The sequence below is a fragment of the Ambystoma mexicanum genome, chromosome 2p, assembly GCF_040938575.1.
Source record: "Ambystoma mexicanum isolate Mex_15411 chromosome 2p, UKY_AmexF1_1, whole genome shotgun sequence".
In the NCBI taxonomy this organism is placed as follows: Eukaryota; Metazoa; Chordata; class Amphibia; order Caudata; family Ambystomatidae; genus Ambystoma; species Ambystoma mexicanum.
The window spans coordinates 591,617,700-591,641,326 of NC_090923.1; the positions used below are offsets into that span (position 1 = coordinate 591,617,700).

The window sequence follows — 23,627 nt, forward strand, 5'->3', positions numbered from 1 at the left end:
TCCAGACTGGACTAAAGCACCCATTAAGTATCAAGATTATGCAACGCTCCATCTCCATTTAAAGAAGCATGGTGGAAGAATATCCCCTAGTTATCATGGAACTCCATGTGGACCCGAGGGAGTTTTCTTTTAAACTTTGCCCAAGTAGAACTCACTAATGTGTTTACCCGGCAAAATAGAGAAAACAAAAAACATTTTTCTGATCTCAGACTGGATTTTGTGGACAGAGGGATTTCTGCTAGGTACCCTGGTCAATGCAACCCTTTTTTAGTATAAGGCTCTTTGTAGCACCTCAATCTTGCTCAACATTGATTATATCACCCTACATACAATTTACGGAGTAGGCTTGTGACAGCCTTAATCTGAGCTTTGGCTTCATCAGTGGTGCAAGTGAAATGTATAGCATTGGTAGCCCAATGTACCTTTTTGGTAGCCATAGGGGTAGCAATTAATGTTTTTAATTCGTGCACTCGGCTTCCTTTATTCAGGTCAATTAAAAGCAGGCCTAAACGGTCTGTAGTGCACACATGGGCTCATGGTGCAATGCACTCTCTGTAGTACATTGAATTGGTCTAGACCAGTTTCTAGCCTTGGGCAGGCCATGCAACGTCCTTTGGGGGTGGGCCTGAGTGTTTAGTGCTTTGTGGGACCACCAACCCAATTGGCTGGCTGCCAAAACCTTAGTTTTAAATCATCTGGTGTAATTGGTGGAGTAATTTAAGCAGGCCCCTGTGAGTATGAAGTATATCTAAGGGGGACCCTTTTTCTCAATTCTGTCAGATGTTTGGGAAGGTAGCAGGCTGAAACACATGCTGGAAGATATTGGAGCCAACATAATGTTGTATCTGTTTTTGAGATCCAGTTTGGCAATACTTGTTATACTGGCCTCCTCTGCATGAACTCTGGTTTTAGTTTTCGGTGGCTGGATGTCCTTCCTGGGCTGCCCTCTGACTGCTCCTGGTCTGTTCCATCTAGGGACCGTTATCTGGGCCGTTTTACAGCAGCTTACTGCCATTTACTTCCAGGGCCGTCTGCCTTGGGCTGAGAGCAAGTGTCTTGGGACGACAATACCCCACTGCATCTGGTCCTCTGGGTTGTCCTGGATCATGGTAATCCCCCCGGGTTGGACTGTTTCTGCTGACGTGCTTCCATCCTTTATCCGTTGAGCCGCCGGAACCGGTCATGCTGGAAGATATTGGAGCCAACATAATGTTGTATCTGTTTTTGAGATCCAGTTTGGCAATACTTGTTATACTGGCCTCCTCTGCATGAACTCTGGTTTTAGTTTTCGGTGGCTGGATGTCCTTCCTGGGCTGCCCTCTGACTGCTCCTGGTCTGTTCCATCTAGGGACCGTTATCTGGGCCGTTTTACAGCAGCTTACTGCCATTTACTTCCAGGGCCGTCTGCCTTGGGCTGAGAGCAAGTGTCTTGGGACGACAATACCCCACTGCATCTGGTCCTCTGGGTTGTCCTGGATCATGGTAATCCCCCCGGGCTGGACTGTTTCTGCTGAAGTGCTTCCATCCTTTATCCGTTGAGCCGCCGGAACCGGTCTTGGTTGGATTCTTATGACTTCTTGAGCTACCTAAAGTGGCTGCTTTCACTTTTAGGGTTCTTTAAGGTCACAAGGGCATTGTTGACTCAGGGTTCAAACAAATCCCCACGCTGCCGAATAAACAAAGTACTTACCTCTCAGTAATATTTTTTCTAATGTACGTTCCTTCCACATATTCCTCATCTATGATATCCATCTTTGAGCACCAGCTGCTCTTCAGAAACATTTCCTCAACCAGGGGCATAGTGTGGCTCTGCGTCGGCTCTTCCCGGCATGACGTTGGGGCCAGTATATGTAGAGGCGACGTTTCTGTGACCTCCGTTCCACCCTAAAACTCTGACACTGAGGGACCACAGAACTAAGGAGTACTAGCTAACCCAAAGGGGGTGGTGAGGAATGCATGGGAGAAAGTCGATCAGAAAGAACATTACTGAGAGGCAAGTTATTTGTTCTTCAAACTGACATCTTCCTACCATCGATTCCTCATCTATGATAGATCCCAAAGCAGTACAATGACCTGCAGGAGGGAGGGTAGCAAAGACACTACCTAAACCAGAAAACTCTGGACATCTCTGCTAAAGCGAGCATCCGGACACCCAAGCAGTAATGCTTAGCAAACATGTGCTAGGATGTAGCTGCTTGGCAAATATCCAGAACAGGCACTCCACATTGCAGAGCCAAGGTTGCAGACAACCCTCTGGTGGAGTAACTCCTGAGACGGGACCTCCTGCCAGCCAGATCATAGCATTCCGAGATGCAAAGAAGGATCCACGAGACAGGATCTGTTTGGTGACAGCCATGTCAACTCGGGCAGCCGCGTAATCAACAAAAAGTTGGTCATCCATTCTGTTCTCCCTTGTCTGAGAAATGTAGAACTTGAGGACCTGTACTGGATCCAGCCAATGGAAATGCTCCTCAGAAGGGCGAGGGCGAGGCGGAAGAAAAAAAAAAAGACAGGCAGCTGGATCTTTTGAGAGAGATGGAAATCTGAGACCACCTCCGGGAGGAATGAAGGTTCTAACTCTCAATGTCACCTTTTCCTTTGAGAAAACCAAGTAGGGAGGATTACCCGAAAACACCGGAGTTCACTCACCTGTATAGCAGAACTGATGGCAACCAGGAAATCAACTGTAGGGCAAGCAGTCGATGCTTTTAATGGGCCCCCTTCTAAGCCCCTTCATTCTTGTTCATTAACACAAAATTGAAATTGCTTGCTGGAACAACAAACTGGCATGGGTAAACATACTGGAAATACCCTATAGGAACTGAACAAACATGCAGATCATGAAAAAGGATCCCTGCTCCGAGGCCCTCTTAAAAACCGAAATTGCAGCAAGATTACCCTTCACTGTCCCAATCTGTAGGCCCATCCGGGCCAAAGACAGAAGAAATTCGAACACAGAGGCAGTGGAGCAAGTAAAAGGGCCCAGATCCCTCTCTCAGCACCAGGCCTAAAACATATGCCAACAGCAGGCATAAACGGATTTGGTGGCGGTTCTTCTTGCAGAGAGGAGTATGTCCTCCCTGATGGCTACAAGATCCTCTCTGAACCCAGAACCTACCGATCCAGAGGTGGAGTAGCTCTGAAGTTTCCGGAGTGGGTCCCTGCTGCTGTCATTCCTACGCAGACCTACTCCTCCTTTGAATGCCTGGTCTGAAGGCTCTCTATCTCTCCTGGCCTCTCTCTGACTAAGGCCATCTACAGGTCACCTGGCCAGGTTGCCCTCTTCCTCTCAGAATGGACTGACCTCTCTCTTCTCTCCTTGCCTCCACCTCTCAACTTCTCCTCCTCTGAGACCAAAACCTTCACCAGGATGCTTCTAATACCTCCTCTGGGCTCTTCAGCAGCCTCTGCGACACCCTCTTTCTATTCTACCCGCTGGTCTGACATACTCTGCCGGACACATCTTGGATGTGCTCATCTTCTTTGACATCCACCTCTCTAACCCTCTCACCACTCCTCGCTCTTGGACTGACCACTTTCTGTTCTCCTCTGACCTGAAGCTCTCTGTCCCCTCAGGCTAAGCCCACCCCAGCACTGCCACCTACCTTCTCAGTCATTCGGCGCATGAAGCGTGTGTCAGTGGATGCCTTTGACGCTACTTTCTCTGCTCCTACTATGTCTGCGTCTGACCCGCACACTGACACAGCCCTTTCTAGCCTTCATCTTTCTATCTCCAACACTCTGGATGTCCTTGCTCAGTCATGAGAATCCGTCTGACGCCTACCTCCAAGTACAACTCTTGGTATGACTCCGACCTCGCCGCTCTGAAACGCAAGTGCAGGGTGGCTGAGAGGAAGTGGAGGGCTTCGAGCGCATCCTCTGACAAACGGCAATACAGACTCTCTGTCCTGACCAAGAAGAGAGTCCACATCCAGGCATGTGTCTCTGCGGCCTCTAACAACATGGTCACACTCTTTAAAATCTGCCAGGAGCTAGCCAATCCTACTGCATTATCCACCTCTCCTGTTCCCTCCCAGTCCCTCTGCATGGCTCTGGCTTCTCACGTCTCCTCAAAAACTCAGGCCATACTGTCGTCTCTTTCCTCTACCTCTCTCGGCCCCCTTTCTCCTCTTTCTCTCCGATAACACCTAACAATGTTTCTAGACAAGTCAGATCTATGGAAGTGTCATCCAAACAGGTGCTCCCCAGCTCCTCCAGAACCATCAAGGACCACATTGACAGCCCTGCTACAGCCTTGGCCGATTTCTGCAATCACTCTTTCACCACTGGATGGTTCCCCCTCTCTTCTCAAGCACTCCTTTGTGCACCCTCTCCTTAAAAATCCTTCTGCCGGTTCTACCTGTCCAGCAAACTATCGCCCGATCTCTATGGTATGATATGGAATTTGTAACGCGCCTATACACAAGTGTTTCAGGGCGCGACGAGGCAAGGGAGGGGGAACAGAGGGAAGACAGAGATAACGATCTTACTAGGCCAGGTGACATTGAGATTGCGCAAGTGCAGGGGCGGGGGGAAAGGGAAAGTGCGGGGGAAGGGCAGCGCAGTACATAGGATCAACAGTAATAAATAAAACAATATGTTAAAAGTGCGGCCAGCTTGTGGCAAGTGCAGGGGTAAGTGCAGACACCAAGTGTCAAGATCTGGTGGGGACTGTAGGGATACGGAAACAGCCCCCAAGTGCAGGGGTTGTCAGGGAGGCAGTGCAGGTGTGCAGCTGGCGGGGGAGGGGACCTGGGCCATAGATCAGATGGTAGCCAGGTGACCAGTGCAGATTCAGTCAGGAGTTCAGCAGGGGAGAGGAGGAGAGAAAGCAGAAGCAAAGAGGAAGGTCTTGAGGTGCTTACAGAACCAGAGAAGGTTCTCCTCAAGTTTCAGGGAGGCAGGGAGGCTTTTCCAGAGGGAGGCCCCAGCTTAAGAAAAAGAGATCCTGGGCAAACTCTTGGAAAAGCTGGCCACCTCCCAGCTTACTCTCAACACTGAATTTAGAGCAGCCAGGGGCACGGAAACTGCTCTTCTGAACACCTGTGTAGATCTGCTCACTGATCTTGATTCTAGCCTGCCTTCTGTCCTCATACTCCTTGACCTTTCCTCTGCTTATGACACAGTCAATCCCGCCATCCTGATCAAAAGACTCTGTGAGAACTTTGGCATCACGGATCAGGCCCTGGAGTGGATGACCTCCTTCCTCCTGGACCGACCCTCCCAGGTCGAACTTGGGTCCTTTCTCTCCACCACCTCTCTCTCCACACATGGTGTTCCCCAGGGATCTAACCTCTCACCCCGGCTCTTCAATGTCTACTTGGCCCCTTTGGCCTACCTGATCTCTACCTTCGCCTCTAACTTTCATTGTTATGCGGATGACACTCGGCTCACTTTCAGGCTCCCCTCAGCCTTCTCTCCACTCCTCTCCTGCTCATTCCTGACAGTCTATCAGCTATTCAGGATTGGCGCGCCTCCAACAATCTCTGCCTCAATGCCAGTAAGACGGAGATCGTTCTCATTGGGACCCCTACTCCCGCTTTGCCTCTCTCTCTCTCTCTGGCCACCCTCTTTGGGCTCTCTTCCTTCGCTTTCCTGTGAGGCCAAAAAGCCTTGGGGTCATCTTCGACTCCACTCTCTCCTTCTCTTCTCTCATCACAGACCTTGCTAAGAAGGCCCACTACCAGCTGCACCTCCTCAGAAGGTATTCTTCCTTTTCTCACTTTCCACCAAAAGCACTCTCTAGGCTGGCCTATGCAACAGTCTGTTTCTCAATCTGCCTTCCTCTAATCTCCGCCCTCTGCAACTAATCCAGAACAGTACTGCAAGACTTGTCCTTGCCCTCAAGCCCAGGGACCATATCTCTACAGCCCTGAAATCTCTCCACTGTCTCCCGGTGGCTGCAGGATCAAGTTCAAGACCCTTTGCGTTGTCCACAAGGATTTCTGGGGCCGGGGCCCGCTCTACATTCAACTCTCTCTTCCAAAATACCTTCCTTCTCGAGCCCTTTGCTGAACTACCTCAAACTCTGAGGGTCAGACACTTCTCCAAGCAAAGAGTGGGGGGTAGATCTCCCTCCTCTGTAGGTGCCTCCCTCTGGAATTGCCTCCCTGACCCTCTCTTCAGGTGGTCCCTGACTTGAGCCGGACCACCTAAAGTTCCAGACGCAGCCAAGACCTTCTCTTTGTCCTATGCCTTCTCTCTCTCGCCCCTGCTGACCTACCGGTCTGCTGCACCGACTGGTTTCTACCCTTACAGTCTGACTTGGTACCTGCAGTGCCTCCAGGCCCACCGCACACTTTGGGGACTGTATCTGTAACCACAAAGCCACCTTCCTCGTTGAACTTACCCAGAGCTGCGCTGCCCTGGCTGCACTTACTCGGAGCATTTCTGCTCTGATTGCACTTCCCCCTTCCCTCTCCCCGGCACTTGCCCCTCCTCCCTTCCCCCTGCACTGTACGTTGTCGCACTTGCACGATCTGAATGACACAAGGTCTAGTAAGATCATTTGTCTTGTCCTCCCTCTGTCTTCCCTCCCTTGTCTGTCACGCCTCGAAAACACTTGTGTACAGGCGCGTTATAAATGACTTATCATATCATATCATATCAAAATATTCAGAACATCTTCTGACAAGTCCTACAACTTCTACCTTAGCCTTTCAGTAGCCAGGCATGAAGGTTCATGCAGTAGAGGTTTGGGTGCAGGGCCCTCCACTCTACATGGGAGAGGAGGTCTGTTCTCTGTGCAGACACCAGGGAGGGCAGATGGCCATGTCCAACAACTATGGGACCATGCTCTCTGGAACCAGTCCGGAGCAATCAAGATCATCGTGGACCTGAACAGACACAGTTACCTCAGAACCAGCAGAATGACAGAGATCAGCGGGAATGCATAGATCAGGTTGAAGTCACATTCAACTATCAAGGCATCCCCCTCCCCCCCAGAGCCTCCTGATGAAAAAAAACACTGTTCACACTGGAATCGAAGAGGTCCACCTGGGGAGAACCCCAGTGAGAAAAAATCTCCAGAATTTCCTGGCAGAACTCCCACTCATGGGAGGATGATGACTGTCTGCTCACGGCATCCACTAGTATGTTCTTCTTGCTGGCCAGATGTGGTGCAATCATAGACTTGCTGTTCTCCAGAGCCCAGAACCACAATCACATTGGTTCTCTGCACGGAGACAAGGATCCCATACCGTCTTGCCTTTTACAGAAGGAAGGAAAGTGACCAGAGCCGACCTGATTGCCCTCAGCTCCGGCAGGTTGATGTGCTCCCGGCACTCTGTTGGGGGACCACCGTCCGCTCACCATAAGGTCTTGGAGGCGAGTGCCCCAGCTCTTCAGGCACGCATCTGTGATGAGTTGCTTGTGGCCAACGTTGATGAAACAGCGACCCCCTTCAGGAGGTTGTCCTTTAATGGACAACCATTTCACGTCTCTGGACACTCTCTCTGTGACCAGTAGAAGGTCCAACGCCCGTCCATGAAACTCTGACAACTGTGAGCTCAGGAGCCAATGTAGCGACTTCATGTGCAGACAGGCCTCTGGTACCAGTAAGATGCAGGAGGTCATAAGGCCCAGCAAGCACTGAAAATTAAGGTAGGAACTGTTGTCCGAGGTTAAAAAACCTATCTTGAAGATGTTCGCCATTTTGTCCTCAAGTGGGAAGCCCTGACCCAGGCAAGTGTCCAAGACCGTACTGATAAATCGGAGGGACTGGGACGGTGAACCACAGACCTCTTGAAGTTCAGGTTGAAGCCAAAGGTGTGCAGCCAGCTGCACATCCAGGTACAGGTGTGCCAGCGCTAGATCTGGTCAGCGTGCTTGGATGAACCAGCGTCCAAGGTAGGGAAACCACAAATGCCCTCCCTCCTGGGGCATGCCGCCACTACTGCTTCGCAAAACCCTGGGTGCTGAAGAAAGACCGAAAAGGGAGGACTTTGAACTAGAAATGACAGTTCACCCCTTTGAGTCTCAGATACTTCCTGTGCTTTTTGTGGCTAGCCACATGGAAGTAGGCATCCTGAAGATCCAGGGAGACTAGCCCGTCATTTACATCTAGGGCCTGGATGATCTGGGCTAGGGTGACCATCTTGACCCTGTCCTTGCACAAGTACAAGGTAAGAAGTCGCAGATCCAGGATGGGTCTCAGAACTCTGTCCTTCCTCAGCACCAAAACGTATGTTGAGTACCAAACCCTGCCTCGTTCTGAGCAGGTACCATCTCTGTGACCCCTTTTGCCAGAAGCTGCTGAAGCTACTCCAGTAGGAAAGGTTCCAGAGGCTAGGGTTGGTGACATTGGGGGGGGGGGGGCGGTCTGGAGGGTGAAAGGCAAACTGGAGGTAATATCCCTGTGAGATGACATGTAAAGGCCCAGGTGTCCGAGGTGGTATCTTTCCATTTCTCGCCAAACCGGGATATTCTGCCTAGCACAGGGGACAGATGGCTGAAGTCCACTTCAGAGAGGCTTTGCACCAGGGGTTGCAGAGGGAACAGTGGAGGTGGAAGCGTCCCCTCTAGGTGCCCCTGGCCCCTAACCCCTGTAGGGACGACGCTGCCCTTGTCTGCCTGAAAGTGCTTGGCATCTACATCTCTGAGCATAAGAGGCAAAGAGGAGAAAAACCCTTCCCATGCCCGCCGGACATGCAGGTCGCTGTTGATGCACTGCCAGACCCACCAACTTGGCTGTAATCTTACAGGCTTGGAATTTCTGGAGCGACTTGTCGGCCTTGGTGCCGAACAAGTTCATGCGAATTCTCTGGGCATGCCCTTCGATGGCTTTATGTCAGTAGCAAACCCAGAATTCCTTAGCTAAAAAAACCTTCATAAGACTCTACGGCTGCCATCCTCCTTGCGACAGTCTGCAGTGTCCAGAGAAGATAGCTTCCATCCCATCCTTGATGAGGGCCTCAAAGCCTCCCAGCATCTTCCCTTTGGGGATGTGCTCTGACGCCTCAGCCATAGCTGACAACAGGCCAATGGAAAATTGGCCAGAGCGCAAGAGGCTACAATGCTGTGACCGGTGGCGTCGGATCAGGGGTGGATCCGCAGGCGCCTTGGCGTAGTTGTGTAGCATTTTCAGCCTGAACGCCTCCCGTTCCTCTGGGGTAGAGGATTGGTTGGCAAAAGGAACATGAGTATATATCTACCTCTGGCCCCTGGGAATGTGGGTTATCCTTGATAATAACCCACAGGAGTTCCTGAGGTTGGTGGAAGAAGATTTTGGCAGGTGTGCTTCAATTACTTACATTGGGGACTGAAGCTTGCTAGGCTGCACCATCTCCTGGATTTGCTGGGACTCATACCTGGTGCTAGCTTTCTTCATGGTGGTCTTATCTGGTGTCCACTGGTGTGGGTTGCCGCCATTTCTGCACCGGAGGGGTAGACCTAGGACTGTCATGGAGCTTCACTTCAACCACAGAACTGCCTACTAACTTTGTCTTGAATTCCTTGGGGAACTTTAAAAACGTAACCTTAATCTCTTTTGCAAGTGATGCTAGCAGATACTTACCTGGAAAAGGACATGTTTTCCTGGTTCCCTCTGGCTCACTAGAGTAAGGTCCAAAGTCTAGATGTTTTGCTGCTGCTCCTGATTTTCCTTGCATTTGTAAAGTCCTGCATTACATTCTTGTTTCTGAAATGCTGTGTTGTTTTGTTTCACTGGTAGTTACTTATGCATCATTGTCTGCCCTGAGAATTTAAGCTGTACTAGAGGATAGCACCATCAGTCTGCAATATTCTGACATAGTGTGGTGTATAGGAATGCAGTGAGTCTTTTGGGCTAGCGCTTTAAGTCTGAACTAATCTTGACTTTTGGGTTTGGCGTTTTAAAGTGAAACCCCTTTTTGTCCCCCCTCTAGCTGTTCGCATTTGGAGCATTCATGTTTCTATGGTGTGGTAACCTGGGTACTGACCACGACTGTCTAAATGCAACGCTTCACTGTGTCCAAGTTCCCTTGTTCCCCTCGTCCGTTTTAGACTGTATGTATACTACCAATCACCGGCGTGCAGTCTCACATGTTAGTAGTTTGGCTAAAAAGCGTCTTAATTGACATTTACTGTTTTTTGCACATACATGGGTTCTACCTTTTGTTATGTGTGTCTAAAGTACTTATTTTTAACCCGATAGGTATTTTATTTGTTACTTTAATAAAGTGTATATTTTTTCAGTATACCAGTGATGGATTTTTTCTTTGCTTGATTGTGTGGACTTGGTGACCTCCCCTCCCAGTCTTCCTACTCTGCTGAAATTAAGCTTAATTGCTCTGCCTCGCTAATTACCTTTAAGGAAGTTCTGCTTCCCTTTTGGAGGGGATTTGTTGTTATGTTAGATGGTCGCACATTCCTCACCAGATGGTTGTATAAAATATCCATAACAGCATTTATGGACCTGCCCAGTGTTATCTTTCTCCCCTGATCTTGAGCTATGTCCCTACTGATATGCTTTGTTCTTCCGGTTTCTTTTGACTGTTCCTCGTTTCCCTATTGCTCAATGTCATTTTCGCTCATTTGCTATTCTGGCTCCAAAACCTTAGAATGCCCATTCTCTCTTTTCATCCCGCTCATTCATTCATATTTTAATTCTTCCTTCTCTTGACTGGAATTTGAACCACATTTTCTCAACTATGTATATCACAGTGTTTTTGTACCTGCATTTTTCAATATGGCCATGCTTGGATTAAAGTGCTTTCTAAATGCAAAACACATAAATAAATGTAAATCACGTTACCATTGTGAGAGACTGAATTAACTTGATGGAAGGAATCCCTGCGCACATACTAGTTGGTTTTCCTGAACCCACAACATAATACGTCAGAAAAAAACCTCAGTATTTCTGACGAGCCTTCGGATGTGGATTTAAGAAAAAACCCTGGTAAATCAGATCAGAAACGTCATAGAATATTCTGAGCCTTGCACAAATGGGAAGAACGGCACTATTGGTCTCCTACTGAACCACAACCCCTTAGAGTCCAATGAAGGCAATGCCTGTTCCTTTGAGGGATTTGTCTTACCTTAAATGCCTTGTTAGTATCAGCAGGCATGGCCATCGCTGCTCCAGTCATTTGCTCCTGCATTACTCGAGACTGGTCTGCAGCTAAAAAATACAAATATTCATGATTACAACACACATGCAGATTGTAAACTAGGACATGCACATGAGAGGGGGAACACCACATCACTGACTATAATGCAACACTACAACATCAAACAGCAGACCTCTATGCATGCATGTATGATAACGTTTTTGGTCAACAATTCATCATCACAATTGAAAAAACATTTCCTAAATCTCCTGATCCAAACCAACAATCACAGACAAAAATACGCAAACACGAATCATCAATTGTTCCTTTAAAACAACAAAATCTTCACATCTGTGGACACTGAGGTTGGGGGGTGGGGTATCCGGTCATTCCATCTAAAACAAAGCATTGAATGCAAAAGCCTCGAAAAAATTCTTTTTTTTTGTAGGCAAAGTTTTTAAAAAAATTAAAATGGGTTTTAAGGGGTAAAAAACAGGGGTTGGGGGCGACCTGGGTTGGGGGCGACCTACTCCCCCCCATTAAAAAAATGAAAAAGAAAATGCCTTTTTTCAAAGCATTTTTTTTCGAGGCTTTTGCATTCAATGTTATCACTAGGAACCGGAAGGGGTTAACACCTATCTGGCGGGGCAGCGAAAATGATGGCAGGCTTCCAAGGAGACTCGGTGCAGGGATTTTACCATGTAGTAAAGACCCCATTCTGAGCCTCCCCAGAGGTACAAATGTTTTATTCAAATGTGCCTACCATTCGGGCACGGGCATACGTGTGCCTTCATGGGGTCATGTCTGCAGATATGGCGATACAAATACGATACCCGTTGTGGGGAACAGACTGGTATTATGCATCTTAATCAAATGGCTGAATGTGGCGTTTGCAGTGTAAATGGCAGCGCCAGACTCGCGTTGCAGCGAACGAACTGAAGCAGCTTGCTGCATGTCAAGGAAGCCTGCAGTTAATTAAAACCTACTGCAGTAGGTGGGGATGTCTGGACCTGGAGCGGAGTGGAACCTAGCTGTTTAAACCTACTCAAGGGCCATCTTGGGGGAAGGAAGGTGGTTCATTACTATGTTGTACAAGCAATCTGCATATTAACGTAGACCAATGAATATCTTCATTAAGGCCATGGATCCACCTTTGCTCCAGCGTCAAAAGACTGTTTTACAGAGAAATTGTGCAGGTCAGGTTTTAAACTGTCAATCACTGCCACATGAAATGCCAAGAAGTGTTTAACTAATGGAGCTTGTATGTTTCCAATACATATCTTTGAGCACTGTTATAGGGTTTGTGTAGATACTGCTCTAGTAAGTCACACACATATGATACATTACTCACCGTAATAGTATTTCTGATGCTTGTATCTGCTTAGATTCACATGCTATGCACAGGCTGGCATCTAGTGGAAGCTGCAGAGTATTACAGTTGTTGTACTCAAAAAGGGACATAGACAGGGTTTTCCAGTAATACTATCCCTAGTGTGACGTCCACTGTACCCATGGTCCTTCACGCTTTGAGGTCCCTCAGATTGTTTTGTTTCGGACATGAGGTTGCATGAAGTGTAGCGTGGGTACAGGTGTATTAAAGCAGATATGCATGAGATAAAGCTCAGATAAACATCTATGCACCTTCTACTCCAAGGTGAGGAGGGGCGGGCGCATGTGAATCTAAGCAAATACAAGCATCAGAAATACGATTAGGGTGAGTAATGTATCCCTTCTGAGGCTTGTGGCATCTGCTTAGATCACATGCTATGCATAGATTAGCGAGCAGTATTAGGAGAAGGTGGTGGGTTGTGAGAAGGTCCAGCACCAATAGATGTTTTAGAACCGCTTGTCCCACCTGTATATCTGCTTTAGAATGAGTGTCAATGCAGTAGTGCTGAGTGAAACTGTGTACTGAGCTCCATGTAGCTGCTTTGCAAATGGCCTCCAGTGGGACGTTTGCGGTAAAGGCCAAAGTAGCTCCTGTACCCCTTGTGGAGTGAGCTCTTGGTGTGAAAGACAGTGTTTTGCTTGATAAAGAGTAACAGAGATGTATGCATCTCACTATCCGTCTGGAGATGGCATTCTTAGAAATGCAGTCCCCTTCTCTTCCTGGTGCTACGGAGACAAACAGTTGGTCTGTTTTCCTGAGCGGTCTGGTCTTGTTTACATAGTAAAGGACCGCCCTCCTTACATCTAGTGTATGGAGTTTTCTCTCAGCTGAGCTTGGGTTATGAAAGAAGGCCGGTAGCCCAATGGATTAGTTTACGTGAAATTTTTAAATGAATTTAGGTGAAAACCTAGGGTGTGTTCGTAAAACCAGTTTGTCTTTGTGGATGACAAAGAATGGGTCTTGCACAGACAATGCTTGAAGTTCACTAACTCTTCTTATGCATGTAATAGCCACGAAGAAAGCAGTCTTATATGTGAGGTGTTTAAGACTTGACTTATGCATAGGCTCAAAAGGAGGTCCCATGAGTTTTTCAAGTACTATGTTGAAATCCCAGGCTGGCGGTGGGTTTGAAATAGGAGTGTGGAGTCTCTTTACTCCCTCCATAAATGCCTTAATGACAGAAACCTTCCACCATGATACCTTTTTGTGAGAGCTGGTGTAAGCGGATCAAGCCGCCAGGTGAACTTTTATAGAGTTAAATACTAACCCTGAGTCTAGCAAGTGGAGCCTATACTAAAGAATGTGGGTTGGAGTACATTCTATGGGGTTTATTTGTTTAGACTGGCACCAAATTACACATATATTCCACTTGTCGAAATAACAGTGTCTGGTGTTTGGTGTACGTACCTCCTTAAGGATATCCATATACCTTTGTGGTAGATTTAGATGTCCAAATTCTATGACCTCAGGAGCCACGCTGCAAAGTTCATTGAATGAGGTTGAGGGTGCAAGGAACAAGTTACTTACCTGTAACTGTTGTTCTCCAGCATGGGTCTGGCATGGATTCACATGCTCATTCCCCGTCGTCAGGCTGGGAATCCTCGGTAAAGAAAAAATCAGTATCAGTTTTGTTTCTGATCTGTCTTTCTTAGTAGTAACCAATCACTGGTCTCTGGGTCATACTGCCCCCAGCCAATGACTGCCCTCTCCATAAGCACCGCCCCTGGCAGCAATCCTCAGATTTGGTAGCACGTAAAGTGGCAGTATGACCAAGTGAAGAGCCGCAGAGGGGAAGGAGGGAGGGTTCGCATATGAATCCATGCCAGACCCATGCTGGAGAACAACAGTTACAGGTAAGTAACTTGTTCCTTCTCCAGCATGGGGTCTGGTATGGATTCACATGCTCATGAATATAAGAATACATAGGAGTATACACATGTACAACCACAGGAGGTGGTAAGGCTCAACATTAAGCATTACATAAAACTCAACATTAAGCATCTCTTACCTCCTCACCAGGCTCACCTTAAGCGAACAGGTTGCGCAGCACTGCCTGGCCGACTCTGGACTCCTCCTTGGAATCCCGGTCGACGCAGTAGAATCTCGTGAATGTGTGCGTCGACCTCCACGTAGCAGCCCTGCAGATGTCCAGCAGGGGCACACCAGACAAGAACACTGTGGTAGCAGCGATCGCTCTGGTCGAATGGGCTCTCGGACAGCCGGGCAACGGTTGGTTTGCCAACCGATGACAGTACATGATGCAGCCGGAGAGTCATCTGGAAATGGAAGCCTTCGAGAGATCCTTCCCTTGGTTCACAGGTCCAAAGTTCACAAACAGCTGTGATGTCTTCCGAAAACTCTTTGTTCGGTCCACGTAGAACTTCAGTGCTCAAGCTACATCCAGCAAGTGCAAAGTTCTCTCGGCCGGCGACGAATGCGACGGGAAAAAGACTGGTAACACCAAGGGCTCGTTGAGATGGAAGTCTGACGGCACCTTGGGCATGAAAGAGGGGTGCATTCTCAGCACCACCCTCGTCTCGTGGAAAGTCAAGTATGGAGGCTTGCAGGATAGGGCCTGAATCTCTCCCATGCGTCGTACAGACGTGATGGCCACAGGAACGCTGTCTTCCACGACAGGAACTTCAACGGAGCCGAATGCAAAGGCTCGAATGGCAGGCCCATGAGCCTGGTCAGCACCACGTTGAGCTCCCACGCCGGGGCTGGAGCCTTCACCGGCGGGAACGATCGAAACAGTCCTTTCATAAACTCCTTCAACAGGCGATGAGACCACAGGGACGACCGTCCTGCAGTATCGGGTAATCGCTGCCAGATGTATCTTGATGGAAGCATGAGCTAGTCCAGCTTTGGCCAGCGACAGTAAGTACGGTAGCACTTGAGGGGCTGCAATCCATAGAGGGTTAATCTTCTGTGAGCGGCACCAGACAGAGAACCTCTTCAACTTGTGTCCGTAGCACTTAAGAGTTGAGGATGCCCTGGCCTTTGCAAGAACCTCTCTGCAGTCAGCTGGGATATCGTACCCTCCAAACTCTAGTGCTGCAGGAGCCAGGCCTGCAAGTTCAGCGACTCCGGGTCGTGATGAAGAATGGCGCCTTCTTCTCTGAAGAAAAGATCTGCATCCGTCGACAGTTTGACTGGTGGGGACGCCGACAAGTCCAGAAGGTCCGGGGATCATCCTGCACCGGGACCTCTTGAGTTGGTTGATGAGCCTGAGCAGCAATGGCAACAGAGGGAACGCATACAGGAACAGGCCATCCCAGGGGAATGAGAAAGCATCGCCCATGCTCCTCGGCTGGGGGAACCTGCTGGCGAACCTCTGGCACTTGGAGTTCGTCACTGTCACAAACAGGTCGATTTGGGGTTTGCCCCATCGCCGGAAGAGTTGATCCTGGCGTAGTTCCCACTCGTGGCACAAGCGCAGCTCCCTGCTGAAAGAGTCGGCGATGGTGTTTTTTATCCCTGCTAGATGAAAAGGTACCAGAAACATCCCCTGGGCAATGGCCCAGTGCCACAGATCCTGGGCTTCATTGGACAGGGCTGGGGATCTGGTTCCTCCCTGCTTCCGGATGTAGAACATTGTGGTGGTGTTGTCGGTGAAGATCCTCACCACCTTGCCTTTGAGGGACGGGAGGAATGACTTGAGGGCCCAGAACACTGCTCGGAGTTCCAGTATGATGATGTGGAGAGGCCTCTCCTCTGGGAGCCACAGGCCACTCGCGTGAAGATCTCCGGTGTGTGCTCCCCACCCCTCTAGGGAGGCATCCATTGTCACGTTGCCTAGTATGCTGGGGTCTGAAAGTCCGTGCCCGCTGCGAGATGCGCGCTGGTGCCCCACCATTGAATTGCTTGGCGGAATACTTCGTTAAGCGAGATCTTGTCCTCGAAGCTGCCAGTCGCTTGGATCCAACGGGCGTCGAGGAACTCCAGCAGAGGAAGCATCCGGAGCCTGCACAGGCGCACCAGATAGATGCAAGAGAACATCATCCCGAGGAGGGACTTGATGGACCTCACTCTGGCCACGTCCGTGGCCAGCAAACGCTGTACCTTGCCCAGGATGGCCTTTGTCCTCTCCTCCGACGGCGAGGCCAGTCGCGACATTGTGTCGAGCTTGGCTCCCAGAAACAGTGCGACCTGCGACGGAACCAGGTGGGATTTTGGGAAGTTGATGGAGAAACCCAGGTCCGTGAGCAGCCGGACTGTCTTAGCTGTGTGTTCGACGGCGAGCTCCCTTGTTCCTGCTCGGATGAGCCAATCGTCCAGGTAGGGGTAGACTTGGATCCCCTGCAGGCGCAGCCGCGCAGCAACTGGAGCTAGGCACTTGGTGAATACCCTGGGCGCCAACTTCAATCCGAATGGGAGGGCCTTGAACTGGTAGTGCCGCCCTTGGACTACGAACCTGAGGAACTTTCGGTGTCCTTTTAGAATGGGGATGTGAAAGTACGCATACTCCAAATCCAACGGCGATAGGAAGTTACCTCTGTGCCTTGATGTATTTGTTTAGCCGACGCAAGTCCAGGATGGGACGCCAACCTCCTGTCTTCTTTCTGACGAGGAAGTACCTCCCAAAGAGGCTCCAGTATACTCTGGAGCCTCTTTGGGACGAGCTCGATGGCTCCTTTCTTGAGCATCGCCCTTACTTCTAACAGTAGTTGAGGGACGTGGTTTTCCTTCCTGGCCACGGGAGGAATTCGGGGGCACTTCTTTCGAAATTCCAGAGTGTGCCCGTGGGCCAGGGCATCCAGCACCCAACGGTCGGCAGAGACGCCCGAGGAATCGGAGATGGGAAGTCAGACCCGTCATCGTCGCCGCCGTCGTCATCTGTCCCTGTCGTGGCCGTGTCTGTTTCCGTGTCATCCCTCGGGACCGGGGAAGGCGATAAAGGCTGAGAAGGCCGTGGAGGCTGAAGGGGAGCCGGATGAATTCTCCTCCTCTTGTTTGGAGGGCTTCCCGACGGACCCGGTTCTGGGTCGTCCGTCAGGGTTAGGGGCAGTGTCGACCTTATCTCCGTGCATAAGGTTTGGATTGCCATCAAAATGGCCGCTGAGTTGTCTTGTGGCTCGGGCTGTGACGGGCGTGCCAGGAGCGAAGGTTGTTCCTCCTCCACGGGAACCACGTCGTCACCACCCTCGCTCTCAATGAAACTGATATTGATTTTTTCTTTACCGAGGATTCCCAGCCTGACAACGGGGAATGAGCATGTGAATCCATGCCAGACCCCATGCTGGAGAATGTTATTCTCCCGTCCTGGGTCAGCAAATTTATCTGGTACGGGAGTTTGATGGGATCGCACATCGCCAGTTTGCGCAGATGTGGATACCATGGTTGTCTTGCCCACATGGGAGCAACTAGGGTGAGCGTCATCTGTTCTCTGTGATTCTTGTTCACCACCTGTTCATGGAGTTGGGGGGGGAAAGCATAGGCAAATTTCCCTGACCAACTTATCCATACCTTGGAATCTGGTTGGGGAAACCTGGACGTGAAGTCTGGGAATTGCTGGTTTTCCCTTGTAGCGAACAAGTCTAGCGTGGGGTAACCTCATTGTGAGAAGATGTGATCTACAACGCCTATGTCGAGTCGCCATTCGTGTTCTTCTGGTAGGGGATCTCTGCTTAGCGAGTCTGCTAGGGTGCTGAGATCCCCTGGAACATGTTTGGAAGTTAGGACCATCCCCCATTTGAGTGCCCATTTACACATTTTCTGTGCTAGCTTGGACTGATTTGAAGAATGTGTGCCCCCTCTGCTTGTTGATTTAGAACATTGCAGTGGTGCTGTCGGTTAGGATCAGGACCGACTGATTTGTCAGCTGTGCTTCGATTGCTTGAAGCGCTTTGAATACCGCTAGAAGTTCCAGCAGGTTGATATGGTTCTGTGCAGTGATGGGAGTCCACAGACCATGAGCTGTGAGATTAATGTGATGGGCCCCTCCACCCGGAGAGTGATGCGTCTGTTGTAACTACCGCTTGCACCGCCGGGTCGTGGTAGGGTTTTCCCTTCAACAGATTCTCTTTTGCCCACTAGCATAGAGCTTGTACTAGTGTTGGTGAAACGACCACTAGATCCTCCCACTGACCGCTTGCCTGAGACCACTGTTTCGCCAACCATTCCTGCATTGGGCGTATGCGCAATCGTGCGTGTGGGACCAGGTAAATGCAAGATACCATCATACCGATCAAACGCATAGCTTTGCGTACGCTTATCTGGTGACCGGCTTGATAACGAGGTATTTGCAGCAGTATGTTTTGGATTCTTTCCTTTGATTGAAAGACTAGCCCTTGCTCTGTTTTTATGACAGCTCCTAATAACTTAATAACTGTTTGGTCTTGTTTGGTACAAGGCTTGATTTTTTCTCGTTTATCAAGAAGCCCAATTGGAAAAGAAGGTTGATCGTTCTTTGTATATTTTGCTTGCAAATGTGGGCTGTCTTTTCCCTGTGATCAGCCAGTCATCCAGGTAGGGGTACACTGGGATGGTCTCCCTGTGCACGTGCGCTGCCACCACCGCCAGTACCTTGGTGAATACCCTTGGCACAGATGCTATGCCGAAGGGTAGCACCTTGAATTGGTAGTGCTGATTTGCTATCTTGAAACGCAAGAATTTTCTGTGCGCTGGGAACATTGAAATATGAAAATAGGCATCTTTCATATCCAAGGTTGCCATGTAGTACCGTAGATTGACGGTTTTCTGCGGATTGACGAGCCAGAACTGTGTCTCTTGATGTTCGGTCTTCGGCAGCAGTATTGGACACAGCGTCTGAATTGGATTTATCTCTTGACTTTGGGGGCCTATCGTGAGGCGATTGCGAATGCCCAGAGGACAGGGAACTGGTGGACCTTCCCCTCGACGCAGTGTGTGGCTGTGTAGAAGGTGTTGTCGTGTGTGTGTGTTTTGTGTGGGGTGACTTGTCTGTGCTGATGCCGCTGGATGTTGTCCCCGTAACAGTGCCACCGGCCAGTCTGGTGGGGTCAGGGGCTTGCACATGGGAATGTGAAGGTTCCCTTTTGCCCTCGTCATCAGAAAAGACGATGATGCTGCCGTCACTAGAAGCATCCTCCACATCTATGGTGGCCTCAGCCTGCGTAGCGTGGTGTGTCCAGCACTTTGTTTTTCGGTCCTTTAGGGTCTTGGGCTTAAAAAACTTGCAAGCTTTACAGTGACAATCGTTGTGATCCCTTGGAAGACAGAGGTTGCACACCCGGTGCAGGTCCTTCCAGGTAAATGTTTTTGTTACAATTGGGACAAAACTTAAAAGGTGTATTTTCAATGTTTGATTGGAAGGGCAGCTTGGCGATTATAAAAGGGAAAGGGAAAAAATACATTTTCTTAGTTGGCTAAGATATGTACCACCCCCCCAACCCCACTCTCCCTACTGTCTGGTTCGAGGCCCAAAGCGGCCTTCCGAGGCCGTGTGGAGGTTCGTCGGGGCAAGTTCAGCATCCGATGAAATTTGTCCTCTAAACCGCTGCAAAGTTTTTGTTGAGGAACGGCTATCAAAAGGACAGAAAGAGTAACTAGCTCTAATTTCTTTGTTAATAAAAGGCATTAGCTGGAAAGGAACTCCACGTTTAGCGTCCGACAATGATGGTGGAAAAAAAAAAAACAATCTGAGGGACCTCGACGTGTGATGGAACATGGGTACCAGTGGACGTCACACTAGGGATAGTATTACTGGCACGCCCCGTTGATGTCCCTTTTTGATTTTCGAAAACAACAACTGTAATACTCTGCAGCTTCCACTAGCTGTCGGCCTATGCATAGCATTTGATCTAAACAGATTCCACAAGCCTCAGGAATATAATGAATGTTTGCTGGGAGGATTTCTATGGTGTCCTTTAGTAGCAGTGCCTTCACCTCTTCCAACAGGATACATTGTTCTTCCTGGGAGTTGTGTCTTTGTCTTGGAGGGTGGTTGGCTGGTGTTTGGATCTGCTCTATTCAATACATCTAGTGGTAGTCGCAGAGAATAACATTCATTGGGCCTCATTAAATGGTAGGCGGTAGCCATGGCGTTATTAGCACCATGGCTACCCCCTTACCGCATTCCGGGTCTGTGCTCCCGGAATGGGGACTTACCAGGTAATTCCGACCCTGGTGGGACCAGTAAGTCCCCATTCCGGGAACCATTCCCCATTCCCATTTGAGCACCCATAGGGCTCAATGGGATTGGGGAAGGAGCTAATAAATAGCGGGCCCGTTATTAGCTCTGAGGTCCCTCAACGGGTCCCTTCCTTAATGCCTGGTTTTTCCAGGCGTTAAGGAAGGGACCCGCTAAGGGACCTCGTAGTAGGGCAGTAAGGGATTACCGGCACCGGTTCCCTTACCGGTGCCGGTAATCCCTTACTGCATACCGTGTAATGAGGCCCATTGGTTTCAAACTCAAAAAGGGACGTCGACTGGGCATGTCGGTAATACTATCCCTAGTGTGACGTCCACTGTACCCATGGTCCTTCACGTGTCGAGATCCTGTAGATTGTTTTGTTTCTGACTTGAGGTAGCATGAAGGGTAGTGCTAGTACAGATGTCATAAAGCAGATAAATAGCTATACAGCAAGAAGAGATATCCATGCACCTTCAACTCCAAGAGGGGAGGAAGGGTGGGCACATGTGAATCTAAGCAGATACAATCATCAGAAATACGATTACGATGAGTAATGTATCCCTTCTGAGGCTTGTGGATCTGTTTGGATCACATGCTATGCATAGATTAGCGAGCAGTATCTAGAGAAGGAGGTGGGTTGTGATGGCTAATAGATGTCTGAGCACTGCTTCTCCCACCTGTGAATCTGCTTTAGAATGTGTGTTAATGCAGTAATGCTGAGTAAAGGTATGTATGGAACTCCAAGTAGCAGAATTGCACATGGTGTCTAGGGGGACGTTTGCAATAAATGCCAAAGTAGCTCCTGTAAGTCTGGTAGAGTGAGCTCTTGGTGTGAAAGGCAGGGTTTGATAGCAAATAGCAGAGCTGGATGCACTTAACTATCCATTTGGAGATTGTGTTCTTTCAAATGTGAATGCCCTTCCTGCCAGGTGCTATGGAGACAAATAGTTGATCTGTTTTTCTTAGAGGTTTTGTTTAGTTTACATAGTACAAAACTGTCCTCATTACATCCAGTGTATTGTGGCTTCTCTCATCTGAGTTGGATGGATTTTGAAAAACGTAGGCAGTTCAATGGCCTGGTTAACATGGAACTTGGATATGAATTTAGGTGAAAACCTAGGATTTATTTCAAGCACTTTGTCCTTAAGGATAACAAAGAAAGGGTCCTGCACTGACAATGCTTGTAGCTCACTCACCTGTTTTATAGAGGTGATGGCTACTAGGAAAGCTGTCTTGTAGGTTAGGTGTTTGAGGCTCGATTTGTGCATAGGCTCAAAGGGTGGGCCCATGAGCTTTGAGAGTACAACATTACGATCCCAACCTGGTGGCGGTTTGGAAATTGGAGGGTATGTCTCTTTACTTCCTACATGAAGGCCTTAATAAAAGGAACTTTCCACCAGGTCACCTTGTTTTGCGAAGTGGTGTACGCGGACAGAGCCGCTAGGTGAACCTTGATGGATTTAAATACTAGGCCAGAGTCTAGTAAGTAGAGCATGTAGCGAAGAGTATTTGATGGGGTACATGGATTTAAAGATATTATCACAAATCTTTTCCACTTGTTGAAGTAGCAGTGCCTGGTGTTGGATTTGCGTACCCCCTTGAGGATATCCATACACCTTTGAAGTCATTTTAAGTGTCCAAACTCTATGACTTCAGGAGTCAGGCTGCCAAGTTCATAGATTGAGGATGTGGATGGAGTGTTGTCCCCCCATGCTGGGATAGCCTGTTGTAGGGGCACAGGAGTTTGATCGGTTTGCACATCGCCAGTTTGAACAGATGTGGAAACCATGGTTGTCTTGCCCACATAGGGGCTATCAGGATTAGTGTAGCATGTTCCTGGTGCATCTTGTGAACTATCCTGCTGAGGAGTAGTGTCGGGGGAAATGTGCAAGCACATTTCCCTGACCAGCTCATCCACAGGGCGTTCCCCTTGGACTCTGGTTGGGGAAAACTGGATGCGAAATCTGGGCATTGTGTGTTTAGGTTTGTGGCGACCAAGTCTTAAGGAGGATAACACCACAGGGAGAAGACTTTGTCTACAATTTTTCTGTTGAATTGCCACTCGTGGTACTTGGATAGAGGATTTCTGCTCCGAGTGTCTGCTAGAGCACTTAGTTCCCCTGGAACGTGTGGAGAGACTAGGAACATGTTCCGCTTGAGTGCCCACTTCCACATTTTTTGGGATAGCCTGGACAAACTTGGACAGTATGTGCCTCCCTAATTGTTTATGTAAAACATGGCAGTGGTGCTGTCTGTGAGGGCTTGCAGTGTCTGACCTGCTAGATTCAGTTGAAAAGCTTGTAGGGCTTTGAGTACCGCTAGTAGCTCCAAAAGATTGATGCGGTTTTGGGCTGTGATCTGTGTCCACTGGCCATGCGCTGTGTGGTGAAGGTAACGGGCTCCCCATCCGGAGCGTGAGGCATCTATTGCAAGTATAGCTTGAACTGGTGAATTGTGGAAGGGTTTTACCTTTAACAGATTTTCCTTGGACCACCAGCGAAGTGCTTGTACCAGGGTTAGCGAAACAACTACTAGATCGTCCCACTGACCGATTGCCTGAGACCATTGTATCGCTTATCACTCCTGTATTGGGTGCAGCCGTGCATGTGGAACTAGATAAATGCATGAAGCCATCATCCCAAGTAGGCGCATTGCCTTGCGTATGGTCATTTGGCGACCAGCGAGATAATGAGGTATCTGCAGAAGCATGTTTTGAACTCTTGTTTGAGGGGAAGACCAGCACCTGTCTTGTCTGTACGATAGCTCCCAGGAACTACTTGGTTTGGCTTGGAACAAGGCTTGATCTTTTCTCATTGATTGAAAAACCCAAATTGGAACAGAAGGTTGATTGTTCTTTGGGTATTCTGCTTGCAAATTTTAGGGGATTCTCTTGTTATCAGCCAGTCGTCCAGATAAGGGTACACTGGGATCGATTCTCTGTGTAAGTACGCTGCCGCTACCGCCAATTCCTTGGTGAATACCCTTGGAGCTGAGGCTATGCCAAAGGGGAGCACCTTGAACTGGTAGTGTTGATTTTCTATTTTGAAGCCCAGGAATTTCTGTGCGCTTGGAACTTTTAAATATGAAAGTATGCATC

General features: G+C 49.0%; 1 protein-coding gene across 2 annotated transcripts in view; it reads right to left on the reverse strand.

Annotated features, from left to right (window-relative positions):
• The window catches only part of EMC3 (ER membrane protein complex subunit 3), a 302,422-nt gene that overhangs the window by 10,794 nt on the left and 268,001 nt on the right, over positions 1–23,627 (reverse strand). For both annotated transcript variants that reach the window (XM_069644093.1, XM_069644094.1), the window contains one exon: positions 11,016–11,098. In XM_069644093.1, the coding sequence (XP_069500194.1) occupies positions 11,016–11,098 (83 nt within the window). The remainder of the gene's footprint in view (positions 1–11,015; positions 11,099–23,627) is intronic.